Source organism: Oncorhynchus mykiss, chromosome 18, assembly GCF_013265735.2.
Source record: "Oncorhynchus mykiss isolate Arlee chromosome 18, USDA_OmykA_1.1, whole genome shotgun sequence".
NCBI classification, from domain to species: domain Eukaryota; kingdom Metazoa; phylum Chordata; class Actinopteri; order Salmoniformes; family Salmonidae; genus Oncorhynchus; species Oncorhynchus mykiss.
Window position 1 is genome coordinate 20967090 of NC_048582.1, and position 19086 is coordinate 20986175.

The window sequence follows — 19086 nt, forward strand, 5'->3', positions numbered from 1 at the left end:
AACCTGTTCCAACCTTTGGGAGAATGCATTATTACCATTGTCCCTAGCCACCAATGTGGGCATCCTAGTGCAGCCTGCTATAATTGTCACATCATACGATTATATTCCCCTGAGATTTGTAGCTTGTTTGTCGTGCAATGACTAAAAGCTGTTTTTGTTCTGCTTCCCTTCTCACATAATATATAACTGTTGGTCCCCCCATTTCCATCCATGGGGATTTGACACCTTGTAATTAGCTTCTTACTACACCCCCACAATGGCTCCCATTCTCTTCTCTTTGTGGATTTCTAGTATAACCAACATTTGGGTGGCAGGCAGACATAGCCTACACAGAATGAGGACACGTCCCAAAACAGTCAAGGATGATCCACAGTTGTGGAACATGTTCTTTGGTATCAAGTCAAGACCGACCAATAGCTGATATTACCAAAGTGTACAATAGATGTAATAAATTGGTTTAGGCTACAGAACCATTGTCAACAATGAGAAAGAAGATGGGGGCAATACGATCACCACTTAACAATCACACATACTTTATCTAATGTGGCAGTTGCTGTACATCTCTACATCTATTCTTGGAAGGCCGTACCTCAGCATCAAAGAGGGAGTCAAATAGTGAATCACACTCAATTAGTGTAATAACAGTCAAGATAATTACACAAGAAAACTACCAGGGAGAGAAAAAAAACCCACCTAGTGATCACATCTGTCGCACGGAATGCGTGTCAGCCATTAAATTGTCTATCTCTGTCTGAGGTGTATCACCTAGCCGCCATGTCCCCAGCTAATCAGTGGAGGTGTTGGGAGGAGAACGTTTGTTTCTCTCTCCATCTACACCTCCCTCCAGAACGCCTGTCACATCAGCGGAGGGGAAAGGTCACCCCAGCGCCATCTGCTCAAAGCGGGGCTCCTCTGCCAAAAGAAGCCAACCACACACTATGCAGTAGAGTAGACCAATTAAAAACAACGTTGCCTATTTCGTTCAGAAAAATGTATGAATGTGTCTCTCCCAATTCCTTGTAAGTGAGTTGGATGTGGAGTGCATAGTGACAGACAGGTGTTTTAAAAAAAACAACAACCGTTGATTACTTCCGTAAATATCTCAGAATGTGCTTCAGAGCACAATTATTTTGCATTGGTGTCAAAGGGAGAGAGGTGAGTGAGTGTCATCTTTTAATCAAATCAATAAATGTGTTTATATCAGAGTGTATGTTGGTATTTGGCTGCTTCTGCAGAGGAATCAAGGAAAAATGCTACAGGACTTTTACAACGTAACAACTAATGTAAATTACACTGTATAAACACCAAGACGACATATTGGCTATAAAACTCTATTTGTGGTCTTCCATTCATATAAACCCATAGTAAATAGTTGTAGTTAGACATAATTCAGAAGATAGGTTAAAAAGGTCCAATGCAGCTGTTTTTATCTCAATATCAAATCATTTTCTGGGTAAAAATGAAGTACCTTACTGTGATTTTAATTGAAAACATGGTCAAAAAAGAAACAAAAATAGCTTTTTAGCAAAGTGAAATTTCTCAAGCAATAATTTTGCTAGGACTGCCTGGGAATGGTCTGAGTGGGTACGGGAAAACTGAAAACTAGCTGTTATTGGCAGAGAAGTTTGCAACCCTCTTTCTTATTGGTCTATTAAATAATTTACCGCCTGTTGAGGTCACCAGGCAGGCCAAAACTCCATACCATCAAAACGGTCATGGCGAGAAAGGCTCCAGCTTTTGTCAAATTAATGTAAAAAGTTGCCAACCTTAACCTAATTCTCCTAACCTGCTACGAAAAGTCAAGTCTGACGTTAACTTGACGAAAGCTAGATCCCTTCGAGCCATCACCCACTCAAACACGTCTTACACTAAAAGGGCATTATAATTACTTTCATAATTTCACAGTATTATTCCAACCTGATAGTGTAGAAATATAATTATATTCAGTGTCCAAAGGTCATAGAGTGGATTGCGAGCAGTTCCTCATATTTCTGCTCCAATCAGAAATTGACTTTCATCCTGACTCCACTGTGACTGGTCCTTCTGTCTTCTTCCTCCACCGTGGGAAAGTTTCAAAATGGCCACTCCCCAGTGTACTGTATGTAGAGGGCAGAGAAGCCCAAGGCCGTCAGTGTAGTCACCAGTACAGTCAAGAGCTTCTGCCACCACAGGCAGTGGTCCATCTTCTGTTCCAGCCTGGAGCTGCTGGCCATCAACTGAAGGAGCTGGGGGAGGATCAGAGGGCACCAACGGCATCCGGGGCATATTCATTAGGCACCAAATGGAAGAAAACAGACCGAAACATAGTAGGACTACCTGCCCTTGTCCCGTAAGTAATGCCCATTTTTGTCTTCAGTTGCAAAACGTTTAAAAAGACACTTTCCCTTCCATATGGAACACGACCCAGGTGAAGTATCGGACCTTTTTCAGACCACAAACTGACTTCAGATGGACTTGATAGATTGAACATTTAAGCATGCAAAGATAATAGTAAATATGTAATTGTCCTATTGAGACATTTGCATAATAAGTGTGTGTGTGTGTGTGTCACTGTCTGTCGCCCGAGGTCACAACTCACCGTGGTGTGCATGTCTTGGTAGCTATTGGTCTCCATTTTGTGAGACCTGTCAGTCACAGGGCTGAGTACCGACTTGATGCCCTCTAGCATTCGACACCGCAGCCTGAAGGTAAAGAAAATAGAAGACCATTGGTGAACAGTCCTTACACATGCGTCCTCGAGGCCTAGTTGCCTTTAGTGACAGTCAACAAATCAATACTCATAAAACTGGTTTGAGTTGTGTTCTGTGCGTGTAATAGATGGTGCTACCTGTGCTCCATTATTTTAGCCTTTGGGACACCCTTCCAGAACTGGGCGAGGTCTGTGCTCCCCCCACCGCTACATGGCTCCATCTCAGCAGCCATGATTAAGAAGCGGTCCTGAGGAGAGCACAGGGACCCTGAGAGCCAATCAGAGAGGAGGGAATTCGACCACAAACAATTAGAGGACAGCAACAATTCCACATGGGCTAGTCCTTGACCTTCTCAAAACCTGAATGATGGGTTTATATTACATAGAGACAGAGGAGATGGAGGAATTAGGGCTACGATATGTAGTACCTCCATGCAGGGACACAGTGATTTCCATACTCTTGCCCGCCCCACAGCTGCTATTGCTGGGCTTCACCCTGTACTTCTCTGGGGCTGTGGTCCGCACCTGCGGCAAAACACAAACAAGGCTGCTCTCATACAAGTATATTGTAATGATGCAATCACACACTTAAAAAGAGCAACATGAGAACTGACCTTGAAGGCCACTTGGTTTTTGGTGACATTATTAAGCATGATCGGACATCTCTTCTCACCCTCTCTGTGGCCAAAGCACAACTCATCATCAGGACTGGAAAGAGAGAGCGAGAGTGTGGGAGCCACATATCATCTCCGTCTAGCAGCACTTAGTGTAAACAGTTGCCTCATAACCTTAAAAGGTAGTGTGAGGTCTGTGGTTGGAAACTATGTGACTCAATACGTTTTGGAAGTGCTTAAACTATACTGTATGTATCAGGGCAAATACACAGAATCCAAAGCTAACCTGATATAGAGTAAGGTGCCTTTGAAAGTGACGGTTGGCCTACGGGATCCTTTCCATCTGATGGAGCCATCATTGTCCCCATCCTGGGCCAAGTATACCTGCCTCAGACAAAGTCAGAGAAATCAAGGATACTAATTGTTACTGTTGTTGATATCATTCAATGCACTTATGAGATTTGAGAGTGTAACAAAGTTCAGTATTAAAACCAAGGGGTGTCGTAAGGGGGAATGAAGGACAACATTTCTGGTTCTGAGTATAGGAGAGCTCGGCTCCAGGGTGTCCTTGGCCTCCAGGTCATCATCCTTTGACTCAGTGTCATCCTCTTGTCCAGTCTCTGATATGGGGTTCTGGAAGACGTCATCAGGCAACGGTGGGTAACTGAATTTGAATGGGTCCTGGGAGAAAATGAGAGAAGAACTCCATAGTAAATGCAATGCATTTGTATTACATCAATTATTTATCCTTGTAGTATAACGTACTGGTGATGAATTCTGGAAAGGTGTGTGTGTGTGTATACAAAAGAGTATTGGTTTATGTACTGTATGCATGATACCAGCAAATGGCGTTGTTTGTATGTATGCGAGTATGTGTGTGTGCAAAGACACAGCAGCTTTAAATGAGAACGTGGATGTATGACTCTTGTATATGTCGGTCATGTGTCTGCCTTGTGCATCATATGCACTGTACCGAAAGCAACATGCATGCATGTTGTCATGTTAGCCAATGGGCATACACAGATGTTTTAACATCTGCATGTGCTTATGTGCTCAGTAGATATTTGGATGCATGGGGGTCATTGTGGCCATTGAGCGGTAAGTTACACACAGTTCCTCCCATGTAGGACGGGAGGTTCTCCCTATCAACATAGTTCTGGATGTCACTCTTGGACACAAACTTCAGCTTGTCGATGGCGTCTTGACTGAGCACGTTCTTCACCATCTTCCATGCCGCTATATACAAAAGATGGGGGGAGTGTAGTTAGTAGTATTGACTGCAACAGTGACATTGAGTGGAAGCATAGCAATTTCTTCTTTAAGTGACTCACCATTCATGATCCATGGCATCTCGTACATGAGCATTTTGGCTGAAATGAAATAGGACACACAAATCATAACATGATTCATTTGACATTCTCTGTAGGCAATAAAAGCATGCAATTGGGTCCACTGAGTCCTTTAACGCTATGGGACCAAATGCACCAGGTGGAAGCCATAGGTGGCTGGTGGCAGCTTAATTGGGGAGGACAAGCTCATAGTAATGGCTGGAAGGGAATTGATGGAATGGTATCGAACCCATGGCTTCCATGTGTTTGGTACCATTCCATTTACTCCATTCCAGCCATTACTATGAGCCGTCCTCCCCTCAGCAACCTCCTGTGTTGGAAGCACACCAGAAGAAATGGATACTTACAAAGCAATCTAGGGTAATACACTTGGAAGCAATTGATTATATATTTGATCAAATCCATGTCCTATACAAGAGAAAGAGAAGAGAGAATTCCTATCATTCAAATAAATATTTTCAACAAATAAACCAATATATCTTTCACCCTGGCATGTGAGGAGAAACTTGTTTTGAAAGCACACAGCTGTACTGCATGTCTCCTGCCATATTTTGAGCCCCAAGCTAAGGCATGACCCAGACTGGGCAACAGAGAATACTTTGTCTCAATGTCTTCCAGACACTGCTTCTGTTTATACCATCTGACGCTCCTAAGAAACCACTTCAGAGAGAAAAATGTTAGAATACAATTAATAGTCAGCATCTAGTATTTCAGAGCTTGCCTTCTACTACATGTTTGTGCTTGACATGTGCAGTGCACTGTACATAATATGGAAAGGAAATAACAGAACATGCATCAGTGTAGAATAGGTGAGGATAGTTCAGGTTTACCTTAGTGGGTCTTCACAAAGGTAGTTTAAAATCACCCAAAGACAAGCATTAGTTTGTAAAGATCCACTCAGTGACTTGTTAACACAAAATGTTTGGACATTGACACCAAGCTCCACAACACAAATCAGCTAGAGGGGAATGAGAGAGCAGACATCTTACAATGCAGCTTAGACCCGCTTCGGACATGTCAAAGATCACGGTGAGGGGAATCCCCGGTTCCCGCCGGGCGTAGCTCTCCAACCAGAAGGCCACGTACCTTTTCTTCTCCGTCAACATCTTCACATCCTTCACGTGCAGCTTAACCCTGAACCAGACTGGGCAGACAGCATATGGGTAATCCTCAGACGCCTTCAAGGCAGAGACCCAAATAGCTCAAAAAGACAAACTGTAATCACCCATACAAAAATTACAATCTCAATCCTAACTAGAATTGTGTCTGCACCTAAATCAGGAAACTACAATCTGAATAGTAAGATGCATAGAACAATTATCACAGCACCCCAAAGAAAGGATGAGGCTTTTACAAGAGATAAAATGTTGGTGGCCATAAATGAGGTATTTCAGAAACAACATTTTCACAACAGAACCTTCTTGATTGGCAGTGAGCACATATGTTGAGAAAAATCCAAATAAAAAACCTACACAGTTTGTTGCCCTCTTTATCATAGCCATGGAGATAATGCATGCCAGACTCAAATAGAGACTTTTGAACAGAGCTTTCGTTGATGTCTGGAAGAGAAAGGGATATAAAAAAAATAAATGAATCACACCGGACTATCAATGCGGTCTATAATAATAATACATAATTCTTATATATTATACTTATATAGCACTATTCATAACATAATGACATTTCAAAGCGGAAAACATCTTATCAACACCGTCATGTTCAACTAGTGGAAGTATGTCAGCAATTTGCAGAATGCACAATAATCTGGTATGTGTTCTAGACAGCTATTCTACTGTTCTTTGTTGGAGCTATATGTTCATTAATACAGCTATACAGTATGGGACAAGGCCACTGGTTCACATCAAGTCCCTGTAAAGGCAAAGGTCAATCCACCATTCAGTTTGAATTCTTTTCTCCACTGAAGACTCTCATCGATCATCTTCAAGGTCTCCTCCACCTCAAAGTGGCGCCACTCCAGATAACCATCAACCAAAACATCATCCTTCCATAACCTGTCCACATCCCTGGAGTCATACTTGTCTGATGAGTCTGAGGGAAAATGGGCACTATTACTCTGTGCATTTGTGTGGTACATTGAATCCAGTTGAGCTGCATTGCAATGCTTCGGGTTTAAAACATGTGTGATAGTTTCAGGTTAAAATACTCGACTTATGATTGGTATGGACAACTATGCAGCATCAAAACAGTGGCATATACTGCACACACACACACACACACACCTCTAGGTTGATATACACTTCAAAAAGTGTAAATGCACATGGATTTCAGTGTTCTCAGGAGAAATGTTTGCTGTTGTTGCGCAATCCTACTTTAGTCTACAGTCGTGGCCAAAAGTTTTGAGAATGAAAATGTATATTTGTGTCAAAGTCTGCTGCCTCAGTTTGTATGATGGCAATTTGCATATACTCCAGAATGTTATGAAGAGTGATCAGATTAATTGAAATTAATTGCAATGTCCCTCTTTGTCATGCAAATTGACGGAATCCCCCAAAAATATTTCCACTGCATTTCAGCCCTGCCACAAAAGGACCAGCTGACATCAAGTCAGTGATTCTCTCGTTAACACAGGTGTGAGTGTTGACGAGGACAAGGCTGGAGATCCCTCTGTCATGCTGATTGAGTTCGAATAACAGACTGGAAGCTTCAAAAAGAGGGTGGTGCTCAGAATCATTGTTCTTCCTCTGTTATTAATGGTTACTTGCAAGGAAACACGTGCCGTCATCATTGCTTTGCACAAAAAGGGCTTCACAGGCAAGGATATTGCTGCCAGTAAGATTGCACCTAAATCAACCATTTATCGGATCATCAAGAACTTCAATGAGAGCAGTTCAATTACTGTGAAGAAGGCTTCAGGGCGTCCAAGAAAGTCCAGCAAGTGCCAGGACCGTCTCCTAAAGTTGATTCAGCTGCAGGATCGGGGCACTACCAGTACAGAGCTTGCTCAGGAATGGCAGCAGGCAGGTGTGAGTGCATCTGCACGCACAGTGAAGCGAAGACTTTGAGGATGGCCTGGTGTCAAGAAGGGCAGCAAAGAAGCCACTTCTCTACAGGAAAAACATCAGGGATAGACTGATATTCTGCAAAAGGTACAGGGATTGGACTGCTGAGAACTGGGGTAAAGTCATTTTCTCTGATGAATCCCCTTTCCGATTGTTTGGGGCATCTGGAAAAAAGCTTGTCCGGAGAAGACAAGGTGAGGGCTACCATCAGACCTGTGTCATGCCAACAGTAAAGCATCCTGAGACCGTTCATGTGAGGGGTTGCCTCTCAGCCAAGGGAGTGGGCTCACTCACAATTTTGCCTAAGAACACAGCCATGAATAAAGAATGGTACCAACACATCCACCGAGAGCAACTTCTCCCAACCATCCAGGAACAGTTTGGTGACAAACAATGCCTTTTCCAGCATGATGGAGCACCTTGCCATAAGGCAAAAGTGATAACTAAGTGGCTCAGGGAACAAACATCGATATTTTGGGTCCATGGCCAGGAAACTCCACAGACCTTAATCCCATTGAGAATTTGTGGTCAATCCTCGAGGCGGGTGGACAAACAAACAACCCACAAATTCTGGCAAACTCCAAGCATTGATTATGCAAGAATGGGCTACCATCAGTCAGGATGTGGCCCAGAATTTAATTGACAGCATTCCAGGGTGTCCTTGGATGGGGCCACAGTGTCTCCTGACCCTCCTGTCTCAGCCTCCAGTATTTATGCTGCAGTAGTTTGTGTCGGGGGGCTAGGGTCAGTTTGTTATATCTGGAGTACTTCTCCTGTCCTATTCGGTGTCCTGTGTGAATTTAAGTGTGCTCTCTCTAATTCTCTCTTTCTCTCGGAGGACCTGAGCCCTTGGACCATGCCTCAGGACTACCTGACATGATGACTCCTTGCTGTCCCCAGTCCACCTGACTGTGCTGCTGCTCCAGTTTCAACTGTTCTGCCTTATTATTATTATTGGACCATGCTGGTCATTTATGAACATTTGAACATCTTGGCCATGTTCTGTTATAATCTCCACCCGGCACAGCCAGAAGAGGCCACCCCACATAGCCTGGTTCCTCTCTAGGTTTCTTCCTAGGTTTTGGCCTTTCTAGGGAGTGTTTCCTAGCCACCGTGCTTCTACACCTGCATTGCTTGCTGTTTGGGGTTTTAGGCTGGGTTTCTGTACAGCACTTTGAGATATCAGCTGATGTACGAAGGGCTATATAAATAAATTTGATTTGATTTTGATTTGATTGCAGAGGTCTTGAAAAAGAAGGGTCAACACTGCAAATATTGACTCTTTGCATCAACTTCATGTAATTGTCAATAAACGCCTTTGACACTTATGAAATGCTTGTAATTATACTTCAGTATTCCATAGTAACATCTGACAAATATCTAAAGACACTGAGGCAGCAGACTTTGTGAAAATTAATATTTGTGTAATTCTCAAAACTTTTGGCCACGACTGTACTCTATCCACAAACAGCTGTTCCAGGACAACAAGTAGAAACCAGAGCGCTCACCTTGTGCATATTCGATACGGAATCGTTTTCTTGTTTCCTCTATTTTCTTTAGAATGTCCTGTTTGAGAGGAAAGATTTCAAAATATCGCCAATTCTTCAAATGTTACAACTAGAATGTCAACTTTTACTGTTATTATTAGGCTTACCTGCTCTGATAAAGCCGATCTTGCGTCCGTCATGCTCAAAAGACAAACCAAAACCAGTTGGTTCGGATGTGTGCCTGACGCGCTGTCTGGGAGGAAGTAGACCATCATGTTTCAACATTTCAGCTGTTACAGACGAACTGACACTCCAAATGCTTAAAAGCCACAATGTAATTTCGACAGTCTGGCCCTGCCACTTTGATTGGTAAAGGCTAAATGGATGCAATGATTGTACAGTATGAGGTTGGATAGTTTACAACAGATTTTGTAGTCAACACTGAACACTCAAACATTCTAATGACAACAAAAACAAACCATTTAATTTAGACTACAGCTGTAGCAGAGCACATGTATGACGCACAAATTGCATATCAAATCTTCGGCACCTGTGTGTGCCACTGCCAATTGACAGGTAAAGTTCTCTAGACCAGAGTTTTACCAAACCTGGTCCTGGGCCCCTCCATGGCTGCACGTTTTGGTTTTTGCCCTTGCGCTACACATCTGATTAATTAACCGACTGGCTCTCTATGTATTAGTTTGAACTACTATCCACTAGGTGGCACCATGTAGTCGTGAACTAAATAGCTTCTTTTTTTCAAAGGCTTCTGGGATATTTTTTTCTCCCTGTTCTTGGTTGCCGTATGCGTTTGTCAGCGTTTGAGTGTACTGCACTAAATGAAGGTAACGAGCTATATACGTTATAACGTATCGTGCATTTATTCACAATGAGTTACCGTCTATAATAATGTTATAGCTATTGACGTTTGAGGACATATCTATTTTATTTCTGGTGTGTGTCTAACCGCCAGCTGCCTCCATCTTTGTTTTGATGATGTCATTGCTAGCTGCTGATAATTTGCTCGCTATGGCTCCCCTGGAGCGCCTATGCTAGCCAGCTAACGTTAGCTAGTACAAGTTTTGAAATTAAGTGTTTTATGACAACAATACATTTCTCTTTACAGACTAGACTGTAGCTGCGATCTAAACCACGCTGCAGGAGAAGCACCACCATGGTAAGGTGCCTTTCTAGAGTCAAGATGCCACATTGGACTTTTTTGGTTAGCCTAGTTCTGCACTTTTTGGTTAGTTTTGCACGTTAAACATTGATGAAACAATGTATGTTGGTTGGGTGTTATCAATGAATCATGGTGATGACAATCTCATCCATCCTCTGTTGTCCTGGACAGGAGGACCATTGTAGCATCTACTCCTGGTTTGCCCACCCTGTGTATGGCCACTACTGGCAGCATTACCAGCAGGCTATGAACTGGCACCAGAGACACAGGCAGGCCTACAGAAAGGCCTGGGAGGCTGCCTACGGGCCAGGGTACCCCCAACGCTACGCAGACTGGCATGGGGGAGAGGGTGGAGGGAGGAGAGCAGAGGAGACTGCTAAGGACCACGTGGAAGAGGATTTGGAGGGGGGTGCAGATGACGAGGAGGGGGACGGGGAAAGTGGCTCGGACAGTGAAATCGAATGTGATGTCAGCAACATGGAGATCACAGAGGAGCTGCGCCAGTATTTTGCCCAGACTGAGCGGCACAAGGAGGAGCTCAGTGAGTGTGTGTGTGTGTGTCAGTCTCTACATCTAAAAATTCCACATTGAGTGTTAATAACTCTATAATAACCCCCTAACACCACGGTCATATGATCTTTTGATCATATTGCTGTATAAGTACACAACTTAACGCACCATTACAACTACATGTAATGAATTATGAAGTATTCTGAGGCTGACTTTAAACGCCTTGTGTCTTGTGTTCCTCCCCACAGAGAAGCAGCAGCAGCTGGAGGCGGAGCAGCAGGATACTTACGTGTTGGCCGACCAGGACATGCACAGAATTTCCTGGCACGGCAGGTCGCTGCCCCCCTCTGAGCGGCCGGGCGAGCGCCGAGGCGCTGAGATGAAGAAGCTGTACGGGGAAGACGCGGCAAAGGTCCAGGGTATGGAGACGGCCATGCAGCTCACCTTCGACAGAAACTGTGACAAGAAACAGCCCAAATACTGGCCCGTCATCCCTCTAAAACTGTAGCTCCACTACGGACATCCATCTTCTTCCAATGGAGCCCACCAACACAGTTCCAGACGAGACAACCCCCTGAAACACAGAGCTGGGAAACTGGGTCATGTTCAGTAGGGAGGAAACTGATCGAAACGGAGAGGTACTCCCTGCAACCTGATCACTGTGCCTAAACATTCCCCTCTCACCATAAAATCTTAAGTCAACCAACATTTTGGGGGGGGGATTTTTTTTTCTGTCATTCTTAGCCAGTTATTTCTGTTCTTCTGGTTTCACAATGAAATGATGACAAATTCATAAGAAGAGGACGAGTATACACAATTTGCATAAATGTTTAAGCTCCCCCAGCAAATTGAGTTTAGACTCAAAAGTGAAATATTTTTTTTCAGGCTACCTGTTCTGTCAACGAACATGGTTTCATGTCCAGTTAGCTTTCAATCTATGATCCTATTATTGCTGTCAAGGTAGTTTTTTGTATATTTCTTTTTTATTTGGGGGGGATTTCTTTCCTATTTCATTCAACCATAAATGAAGAAAGAGATGGTTTTGATTTCATCATCTCCAGATACTGCATAATAGCCTCCGCCCCAATGTTTGTCTGCTTCTTTCTCAACATTGATGGGTTGTATCTGTCTCAGCGGCTCAGGTAGAACAATGTGTTGGTTTCTTCCCACGTGTCTGTTTTATATCAAAATTGTTTGTATTTTTTTTTTTTATAGATTGTTGATATAGTTTCTAATAAAGAATGTTTGTGATGAATTGAAACTCTAAATACGTTATCAGATTTGAAATGTCAAATTCTGTTTCAGTGAGGCTAATGATCATTTATGTCCCTGTAAATAGAATTTTGGTACTTTGATTTAATTTGGTCTGAGTCTGTTATATATGAGAATCCAGCCACTCAGTGGATTCCGGCATAGCTGTAGTGAAGGTTTTGGCTTTGATTTTTAAAGCAACTTACTGTCACAGGTAATCAGCTGGTCCAACTGCTAGAAAAGGGGCCAGTACACGGAACCAGACCTCTACTCTAGTGAGTTACATCTACACACGCATGACATTTACATTGGGGTCATGGTGCAGCAAACCGTTGGTGGCGTTCTGTGTAGGGTAGGAGCTGCAGAGGTCTTGCGTCACCTGGCATTTCACTCTTATCCCACTGGCCATGGAGGCCAAGCCAAGAGGTCACGTGATATTATATAGATAATTTCCTCCCCTACCATAAACACTGATGTTACTTCTCTTGTCCCATTCAAGTTTATTCAATTTGACAAAAAGAAAGGCACTGTAACAGTATTGACAAAAACAACCCCCCCCAAAAAAACATTACTATCCAGGCTGTATCACATCCGGCTGTGATTGGGAGTCCCATAGGGCAGCGCACAATTGGCCGAGGTTTGGCTGGGTAGGCCCTCATTGTAAATAAGAATTTGTTCTTAACTGACTTGCCTAGTTATATAAAGGTTAAATACAAAATTAAAATACTACATCAAGCATGTCATTATATAGATCAAAATATATTGAATGCAATTTTGTTGCAGACATTAGTACACTTTTCTATTGACTAAAAAGGGCCCAAGGCCCAGCAGCGACGTCACTCACCCTTCCCCCGTCCCTGCGGTATGGGGTGCATTGATTTCGGGGAGAGCGTTCGCGCACTGGTGCTCCAGCGCGCGCCCTGCACGAAACAGTTCCCCACTTGCATAACTTTTTGTCACATCGCATCGGCCAAGCACTGAAATTCTACGAAAGTAACAAAATGGGTAGGTGCAATTATTAATACCCAATACTTTCCTTTTCTTCAACTGGAAAACTTGAGTATACATGTATTTTTTTTGTTTTTCATGTCATAACAATGGTTTTCAGCAGGATAGAGTGCTCTATTTAGTGGGCACATAGACGTAGTTTACACGCACGATCAATTGACAAGATTAAGGCGATGTTAAGTGATTTTCTTTATGGTGGCAGGTATAAATTCTATCATCTGAACTGCGCTCTCATAGTTCCTTTGCCTAATCTAGTCTACTGTCTAATGGTTGAGTGCTGAGCATTTTCTGTGATTTGGCTGACTTTACGTAACAACAAAAAATGATAATCCAATAAACTAATAGGTCTAAAGAATGTAGTAGGCTACAGATAATAAATCGTTATTTTTTTTTGTATTCTGTTTTATATTATGTTAGCTTTTTCTGTCTACGCTAATAAATTAAGGGAATGCGGTGACAGTGTGTCCTGGCCCCTGTTGTAGCCCAAATGGATGGGAAAGAATCCAAGTGTTCTGTCCCAGCTGTGGCCTTGGAATAATTAATTTTACTCTGGACATTCTCCGCCGACCTGGCAGTGTGTATCCATGGAGTCTGATGGCAGACTACGCTCTGCCCCAACAGAGACTGGGAATATTCTCGTAGTGAAATTGTTTCTGCTTGCAGTGTGAGCAAAGAGTTTGATTTATGACACTGACTGTCTACCCACGAGGACCTCACTTAGTTGTCAGCCAACCTCTCCAATAAGAGCCATCTCGCTCCTCTCTCTTTGCTCTCCTCTCTCTTTGCTCTCCTCTCTCTTTGCTCTCCTCTGGTTGGTTAGGAAACGGTTGCGTTACTGCTTCATGAAGCGCTTCACAGACAGAGATGGCTCCAATTGGCTCCTTCATCCCCCAGTCTCTCCCCAGAAACTATTCCACGGGTTGTTACTGTAAATGAGAATGTGTTCTCAGTCAACTTACCTGGTAAAATAATTGTTAAATAAAATAAATGGCCATTTGTTTATTGTGAGTTGAACAGCGAAGAGCCTATTCAACACACACTTGATGAACATGTGCACACACACACACACACACTTGGTAAACTAACGTAGGATATTTGGGTAAATGGAGAACCGGAGCGGAGGTCTTACTCCTCTCTTTTTCCTCTCTTACCCCACTTCTCACTGTAAAGAAATCTCCATGACCGCCATTGGCTGTCTGGCTAATGTAACCAATCACGTGGTAGGAGCCATTTCTGAGACTTTCATGCAACCATTGGTTTCTCTGGTCTCTGAGATGGGAAGATGGATGGATGGATCGTTGAGATAACTTGTTGCCATAGCGACAGCTATGTATGCTGGAAGCTTAAAAGCACCTTCTCAATCCTGTCACGTGTGATCTGGGGACACTCATGTGCGCGTACATACATACACACACACACACATACACACATACATGCACACACATACAGGCCGAGCATGCCTATTTGTAGCCGTGTCAATCTTTCTTTGCATCTACAAGGGAACCATAACGATGACGATGATGATACTAACCTCCTGCAAAATGACTTATTTTTGGCCTCTGAGTGATCACTGTAAAGGATTCCGTTGGAGCGACAGGCTAGGCGCAGGTGCGACATTATCCTGGGTGGTGGGGGGCGGGTTGTTTTGAAGCAAAGGCCCTGGTCATGTGACCCTGGCTTCCTGGGGGATATATGAAATGGTGGGGGGGGGGGGGGGGGGTGGGGGGGTGTGTGATGTGACATCATGTTGCGCTGCCTGCAGTATCTGGGCCAGAGGGCCAGAGGGATTACGGGGATAGTCAGATAAAACAGTGGGGGGGTGGAGTAGGAGGGCTGTGTTTAGCATGTCAGCAAAGACGGTGGTGAGATATTGGGAGACCCCAGACTGCCGCCTCGATTTCCATCCTCAGCTCCTTGGCTTTTGAGCTCTCTGACCAGAAGATGTTGCACAAGATAGACGGGAAAGCAAAATGCATTAATGATCTGTTTTTATCAAACAGTGGTTGCTTCTCGAGAGGAAAGTTGTGACCTGTCCCCTGTGTTATTCAGACACTTTTATCCCAATGTGTCTCCATTCCTGGGATCTCAGTGTTTTGTCTTGGAGTCTCTTGAACCCTCAAACTCCCCTCCCTTCCCTATGTAACTCCCCCCTCCCTTCCCTATGTAACTCCCCTCCCTATGTAACTCCCTTCCCTATGTAACTCCCCCCTCCCTTCCCTATGTAACTCCCTTCCCTATGTAACTCCCCCCTCCCTTCCCTATGTAACTCCCCTCCCTTCCCTATGTAACTCCCCCCTCCCTTCCCTATGTAACTCCCCTCACATCCCTATATATCTAGGGATGGATGCTGGCTCAGGAAATTGTTGGCCCACACAGTATAGTTCAGCCAGAGTTAAGGTGAGGAAACTAGAGTTGCGGGTGTTTTCATTTAGGCAGCGTCTGAGAGTCAGACGCGACCATCAGAGTTTGCATGGATGTACATGTGTGAGAGTGGATCTGTATGTGGGTGTTTGCTCTAGTAAAACTGTGGGGAGTGAGTATGAGCAGGCAAGGTTGTCGGCAGGATTGGGAAAGGTGCCGCCAGAACCTACAACTCCGTTGATGTTTGTGTGTTTGGTTACTAAGGATTAACTCTTTCCAGCATCCACGTTCAGAGTCCCTGATGAGAGGGAGCTAGGCGTCTCCTTAGCGACCGTCAGCGTAGGGGCGGGGCGAGAGTGCGCAGAGAACGGCCTGGCAGGAAAGTGGGTCATCCTGCCAGATTACGTCCCGTGTGGCCGGCTCTGTCCGCTCTGCCCCGTCTAACCAGGGGAGCAGAATAGGAGTCGCTGCTGTTTCACAGCCCTCCATGTGCTCTAGTTCCAGCTGTGGTTGACTTAATCAGAACATCCACTGGTTTTCTCCCAGCCAACGTTTCCCTTTTACAGGGAGCAAAGGCAATTAAAATGGCCAGGATTAGACTAAAGCGTCAGCAGGAGGCTCCTAATGCCCACTCCCAGATTGTGTGTGTGTGTGTGTGTGTGTGTGTATTAATTTGGTTTCTGGTGTTTGTGATCAGTTGATGAAACTGCATCCCCACCCGATAAGCAGTAGACACACACCATCACTGGACGGGTTGCTGCTATCCCAGGTTAGTAGGACACTAGACTCCGACGACGGTTCAGAGAGGGTTCAGGGGTCAGACAAGGGCCGCCCATTGGAGGAAACACGGTAGGCTGCAGTAGGGTGACCTAATGGGGGTCATGAGAATCATGTGAACTTGTCCAATAACATGGGCGTGTCTGAAATTGAACCTTATTCCCTATATACAGTAGCTCACTACTTTTAGAGTACCATTAATGAGGGAATAGGGTGCCATTTGGGATGATGCAGGTGCATGCAGAATGCCTCTAGGGGTGGTGTGCTTGTTGTTCTTGGTGCATTGAGAAAATCCTGTTGTTTTCTCTAATGGATGGAGAGCCCCGCAAGCGGTGGAGGGGAGGCAGGTCTTCGGGGGCTTTAAATAGCTCTTGAGAGGGAGGGAGACCGAGAGAGCTTGAGGCGTAAACAAAAACATGACTGTTTGTTCTAAAGCCTCTGTCTGGGTGGCCATCCACTAGCTCTGGGGAGATCGTCTACAGACCATGTCATAAGTTGAACTGCTGATGGCCTAGACCAGGGCTGCCCAAACCTCTTCCTGGAGATCCACTGTCCTGTTGGTTTTCAGTCCAACCCTAATTTAGCGTATCCGATTCAGCTAGTTAAGGTCTTGTTGAGCAGCTAATTAGTAGAATCAGGTGTGATAAATTAGGGTTGGACTGAAAACCCACAGGACGGTAGATCTCCAGGAAGAGGGTTGGGCAGCTCTGGCCTAGACAGAACATCCACCCACAGGGTTGACTATATATAGACTCTCTTTACAGCCATCCATATTAGGCTCAGGATTTCAAAGATTTGCAATTTATTGACTTCGGCTGTCGGAGAGAACACGGAGGACGTGTCCTAGGAACCGATAGCATCGTTAGTTTCATAGATTTCAATCAGCTTATGGCTGTCGTCATGTTGACATGTCACCATAGCAACAGCAATTAACATCCCCTCGGCCTAACATAATCTCTCTGATGTTGAGTCGATATTTGAATTAAACATGTTGACTTGTGAAAGATCGGACCGATCCAGTTTGCCAAGTCAGATATACAGTGCCTTGCGAAAGTATTCGGCCCCCTTGAACTTTGCGACCTTTTGCCACATTTCAGGCTTCAAACATAAAGATATAAAACTGTATTTTTTTGTTAAGAATCAACAACAAGTGGGACACAATCATGAAGTGGAAAGACATTTATTGGATATTTCAAACTTTTTTAACAAATCAAAAACTGAAAAATTGGGCGTGCAAAATTATTCAGCCCCTTTACTTTCAGTGCAGCAAACTCTCTCCAGAAGTTCAGTGAGGATCTCTGAATGATCTAATGTTGACCTAAATGACTAATGATGATAAATACAATCCACCTGTGTGTAATCAAGTCTCCGTATAAATGCACCTGCACTGTGATAGTCTCAGAGGTCCGTCAAAAGCGCAGAGAGCATCATGAAGAACAAGGAACACACCGAGATACTGTTGTGAAGAAGTTTAAAGCCGGATTTGGATACAAAACGATTTCCCAAGCTTTAAACATCCCAAGGAGCACTGTGCAAGCGATAATATTGAAATGGAAGGAGTATTGGACCACTGCAAATCTACCAAGACCTGGCCGTCCCTCTAAACTTTCAGCTCATACAAGGAGAAGACTGATCAGAGATGCAGCCAAGAGGCCCATGATCACTCTGGATGAACTGCAGAGATCTACAGCTGAGGTGGGAGACTCTGTCCATAGGACAACAATCAGTCGTATATTGCACAAATCTGGCCTTTATGGAAGAGTGGCAAGAAGAAAGCCATTTCTTAAAGATATCCATAAAAAGTGTCGTTTAAAGTTTGCCACAAGCCACCTGGGAGACACACCAAACATGTGGAAGAAGGTGCTCTGGTCAGATTAAACCAAAATTGAACTTTTTGGCAACAATGCAAAACGTTATGTTTGGCGTAAAAGCAACACAGCTGAACACACCATCCCCACTGTCAAACATGGTGGTGGCAGCATCATGGTTTGGGCCTGCTTTTCTTCAGCAGGGACAGGGAAGATGGTTAAAATTGATGGGAAGATGGATGGAGCCAAATACAGGACCATTCTGGAAGAGAACCTGATGGAGTCTGCAAAAGACCTGAGACTGGGACAGAGATTTTTCTTCCAACAAGACAATGATCCAAAACATAAAGCAAAATCTACAATGGAATGGTTAAAAAATAAACATATCCAGGTGTTAGAATGGCCAAGTCAAAGTCCAGACCTGAATCCAATCGAGAATCTGTGGAAAGAACTGAAAACTGCTGTTCACAAATGCTCTCCATCCAACCTCACTGAGCTCGAAGCTGTTTTGCAAGGAGGAATGGGAAAACATTTCAGTCTCTCGATGTGCAAAACTGATAGACATACCCCAAGCGACTTACAGCTGTAATCGCAGAAAACGGTGGCGCTACAAAGTATTAACTTAAGGGGGCTGAATAATTTTGCACGCCCAATTTTTCAGTTTTTGATTTGTTAAAAAAGTTTGAAATATCCAATAAATGTCGTTCCACTTCATGATTGTGTCCCACTTGTTGTTGATTCTTCACAAAAAAATACAGTTTTATATCTTTATGTTTGAAGCCTGAAATGTGGCAAAAGGTCGCAAAGTTCAAGGGGGCCGAATACTTTCGCAAGGCACTGTACATAAATATCCTTTAACGAATTGGTTAAGTTTTGCAAACCGATTTCCAAAATGGAGGTGCTTTGGGAGTGGGACAGAATTTGAGGACATAACTGCAGTGTTGTTTCCAGGGACATCAAAGGGAGGCCAGACTGTTCCTTTCTCCCCATTAACTCTACATCGGAGGGCATAATGGAGCCGTAATGGCCTCA

The 19086-nt window shown here is 44.0% G+C and overlaps 3 protein-coding genes across 13 annotated transcripts in view; 2 read left to right on the top strand and 1 right to left on the bottom strand.

Annotated features, from left to right (window-relative positions):
* Positions 1-1157: 1157 nt before the first annotated feature.
* On the bottom strand, positions 1158-9909 carry LOC110495807 (motile sperm domain-containing protein 2). Of its 8 annotated transcripts, none has more exons than XM_021571253.2 (16): positions 9768-9909; positions 9327-9412; positions 9181-9238; positions 6546-6701; positions 6125-6211; positions 5642-5796; positions 5000-5060; positions 4635-4673; positions 4415-4539; positions 3829-3984; positions 3590-3687; positions 3304-3397; positions 3118-3214; positions 2828-2957; positions 2579-2681; positions 1158-2225 (listed from the first exon to the last, which is right to left on the bottom strand). In XM_021571253.2, exons 2-16 carry the CDS (start codon positions 9357-9359, stop codon positions 2073-2075), a joined length of 1545 nt encoding a protein of 514 aa, XP_021426928.2. In that variant the 5' UTR covers positions 9360-9412; positions 9768-9909; the 3' UTR covers positions 1158-2072. The 8 variants fall into 8 exon arrangements, with proteins under 8 accessions (XP_021426928.2, XP_036808150.1, XP_036808151.1 ...); XM_036952255.1 differs by having other exon boundaries at positions 9763-9870; XM_036952256.1 differs by having other exon boundaries at positions 9327-9408; positions 9768-9848.
* Positions 2191-12170, top strand: LOC110495810 (gem-associated protein 8). 3 transcript variants are annotated; one of them, XM_036952262.1, is made up of 5 exons: positions 9410-9528; positions 9925-10004; positions 10286-10336; positions 10511-10880; positions 11098-12170. In XM_036952262.1, exons 3-5 carry the CDS (start codon positions 10334-10336, stop codon positions 11355-11357), a joined length of 633 nt encoding a protein of 210 aa, XP_036808157.1. In that variant the 5' UTR covers positions 9410-9528; positions 9925-10004; positions 10286-10333; the 3' UTR covers positions 11358-12170. The 3 variants fall into 3 exon arrangements, with proteins under 3 accessions (XP_036808158.1, XP_036808157.1, XP_021426930.1); XM_021571255.2 differs by lacking the exon at positions 9410-9528 and adding an exon at positions 9594-9735; XM_036952263.1 differs by lacking the exons at positions 9410-9528; positions 9925-10004 and adding an exon at positions 2191-2329.
* Positions 12171-12959: 789 nt separating this feature from the next.
* LOC110495811 (neuronal membrane glycoprotein M6-b) overlaps positions 12960-19086 on the top strand; it is a 32965-nt gene continuing 26838 nt past the window's right edge. For both annotated transcript variants that reach the window (XM_036952260.1, XM_036952261.1), the window contains exon 1: positions 12960-13105. In XM_036952260.1, the coding sequence (XP_036808155.1) occupies positions 13102-13105 (4 nt within the window). In that variant the 5' untranslated portion in view covers positions 12960-13101. The remainder of the gene's footprint in view (positions 13106-19086) is intronic.

Excerpts from the sequence above, each read along its gene's own strand:
- LOC110495807 (XM_036952255.1), bottom strand. The coding sequence starts at position 9,787 with ATGGAGGGGCCCAGGACCAGGTTTG. Across the intron at positions 6,212-6,545 it reads AAAAGAATTCAAACTGAATG|ACATCAACGAAAGCTCTGTT; the intron begins GTGGATTGACCT and ends TTTCTCTTCCAG. Across the intron at positions 4,674-4,999 it reads GTATTACCCTAGATTGCTTT|CCAAAATGCTCATGTACGAG; the intron begins GTAAGTATCCAT and ends ATTTCATTTCAG.
- LOC110495810 (XM_036952263.1), top strand. Across the intron at positions 10,881-11,097 it reads GCGGCACAAGGAGGAGCTCA|AGAAGCAGCAGCAGCTGGAG; the intron begins GTGAGTGTGTGT and ends TCCTCCCCACAG.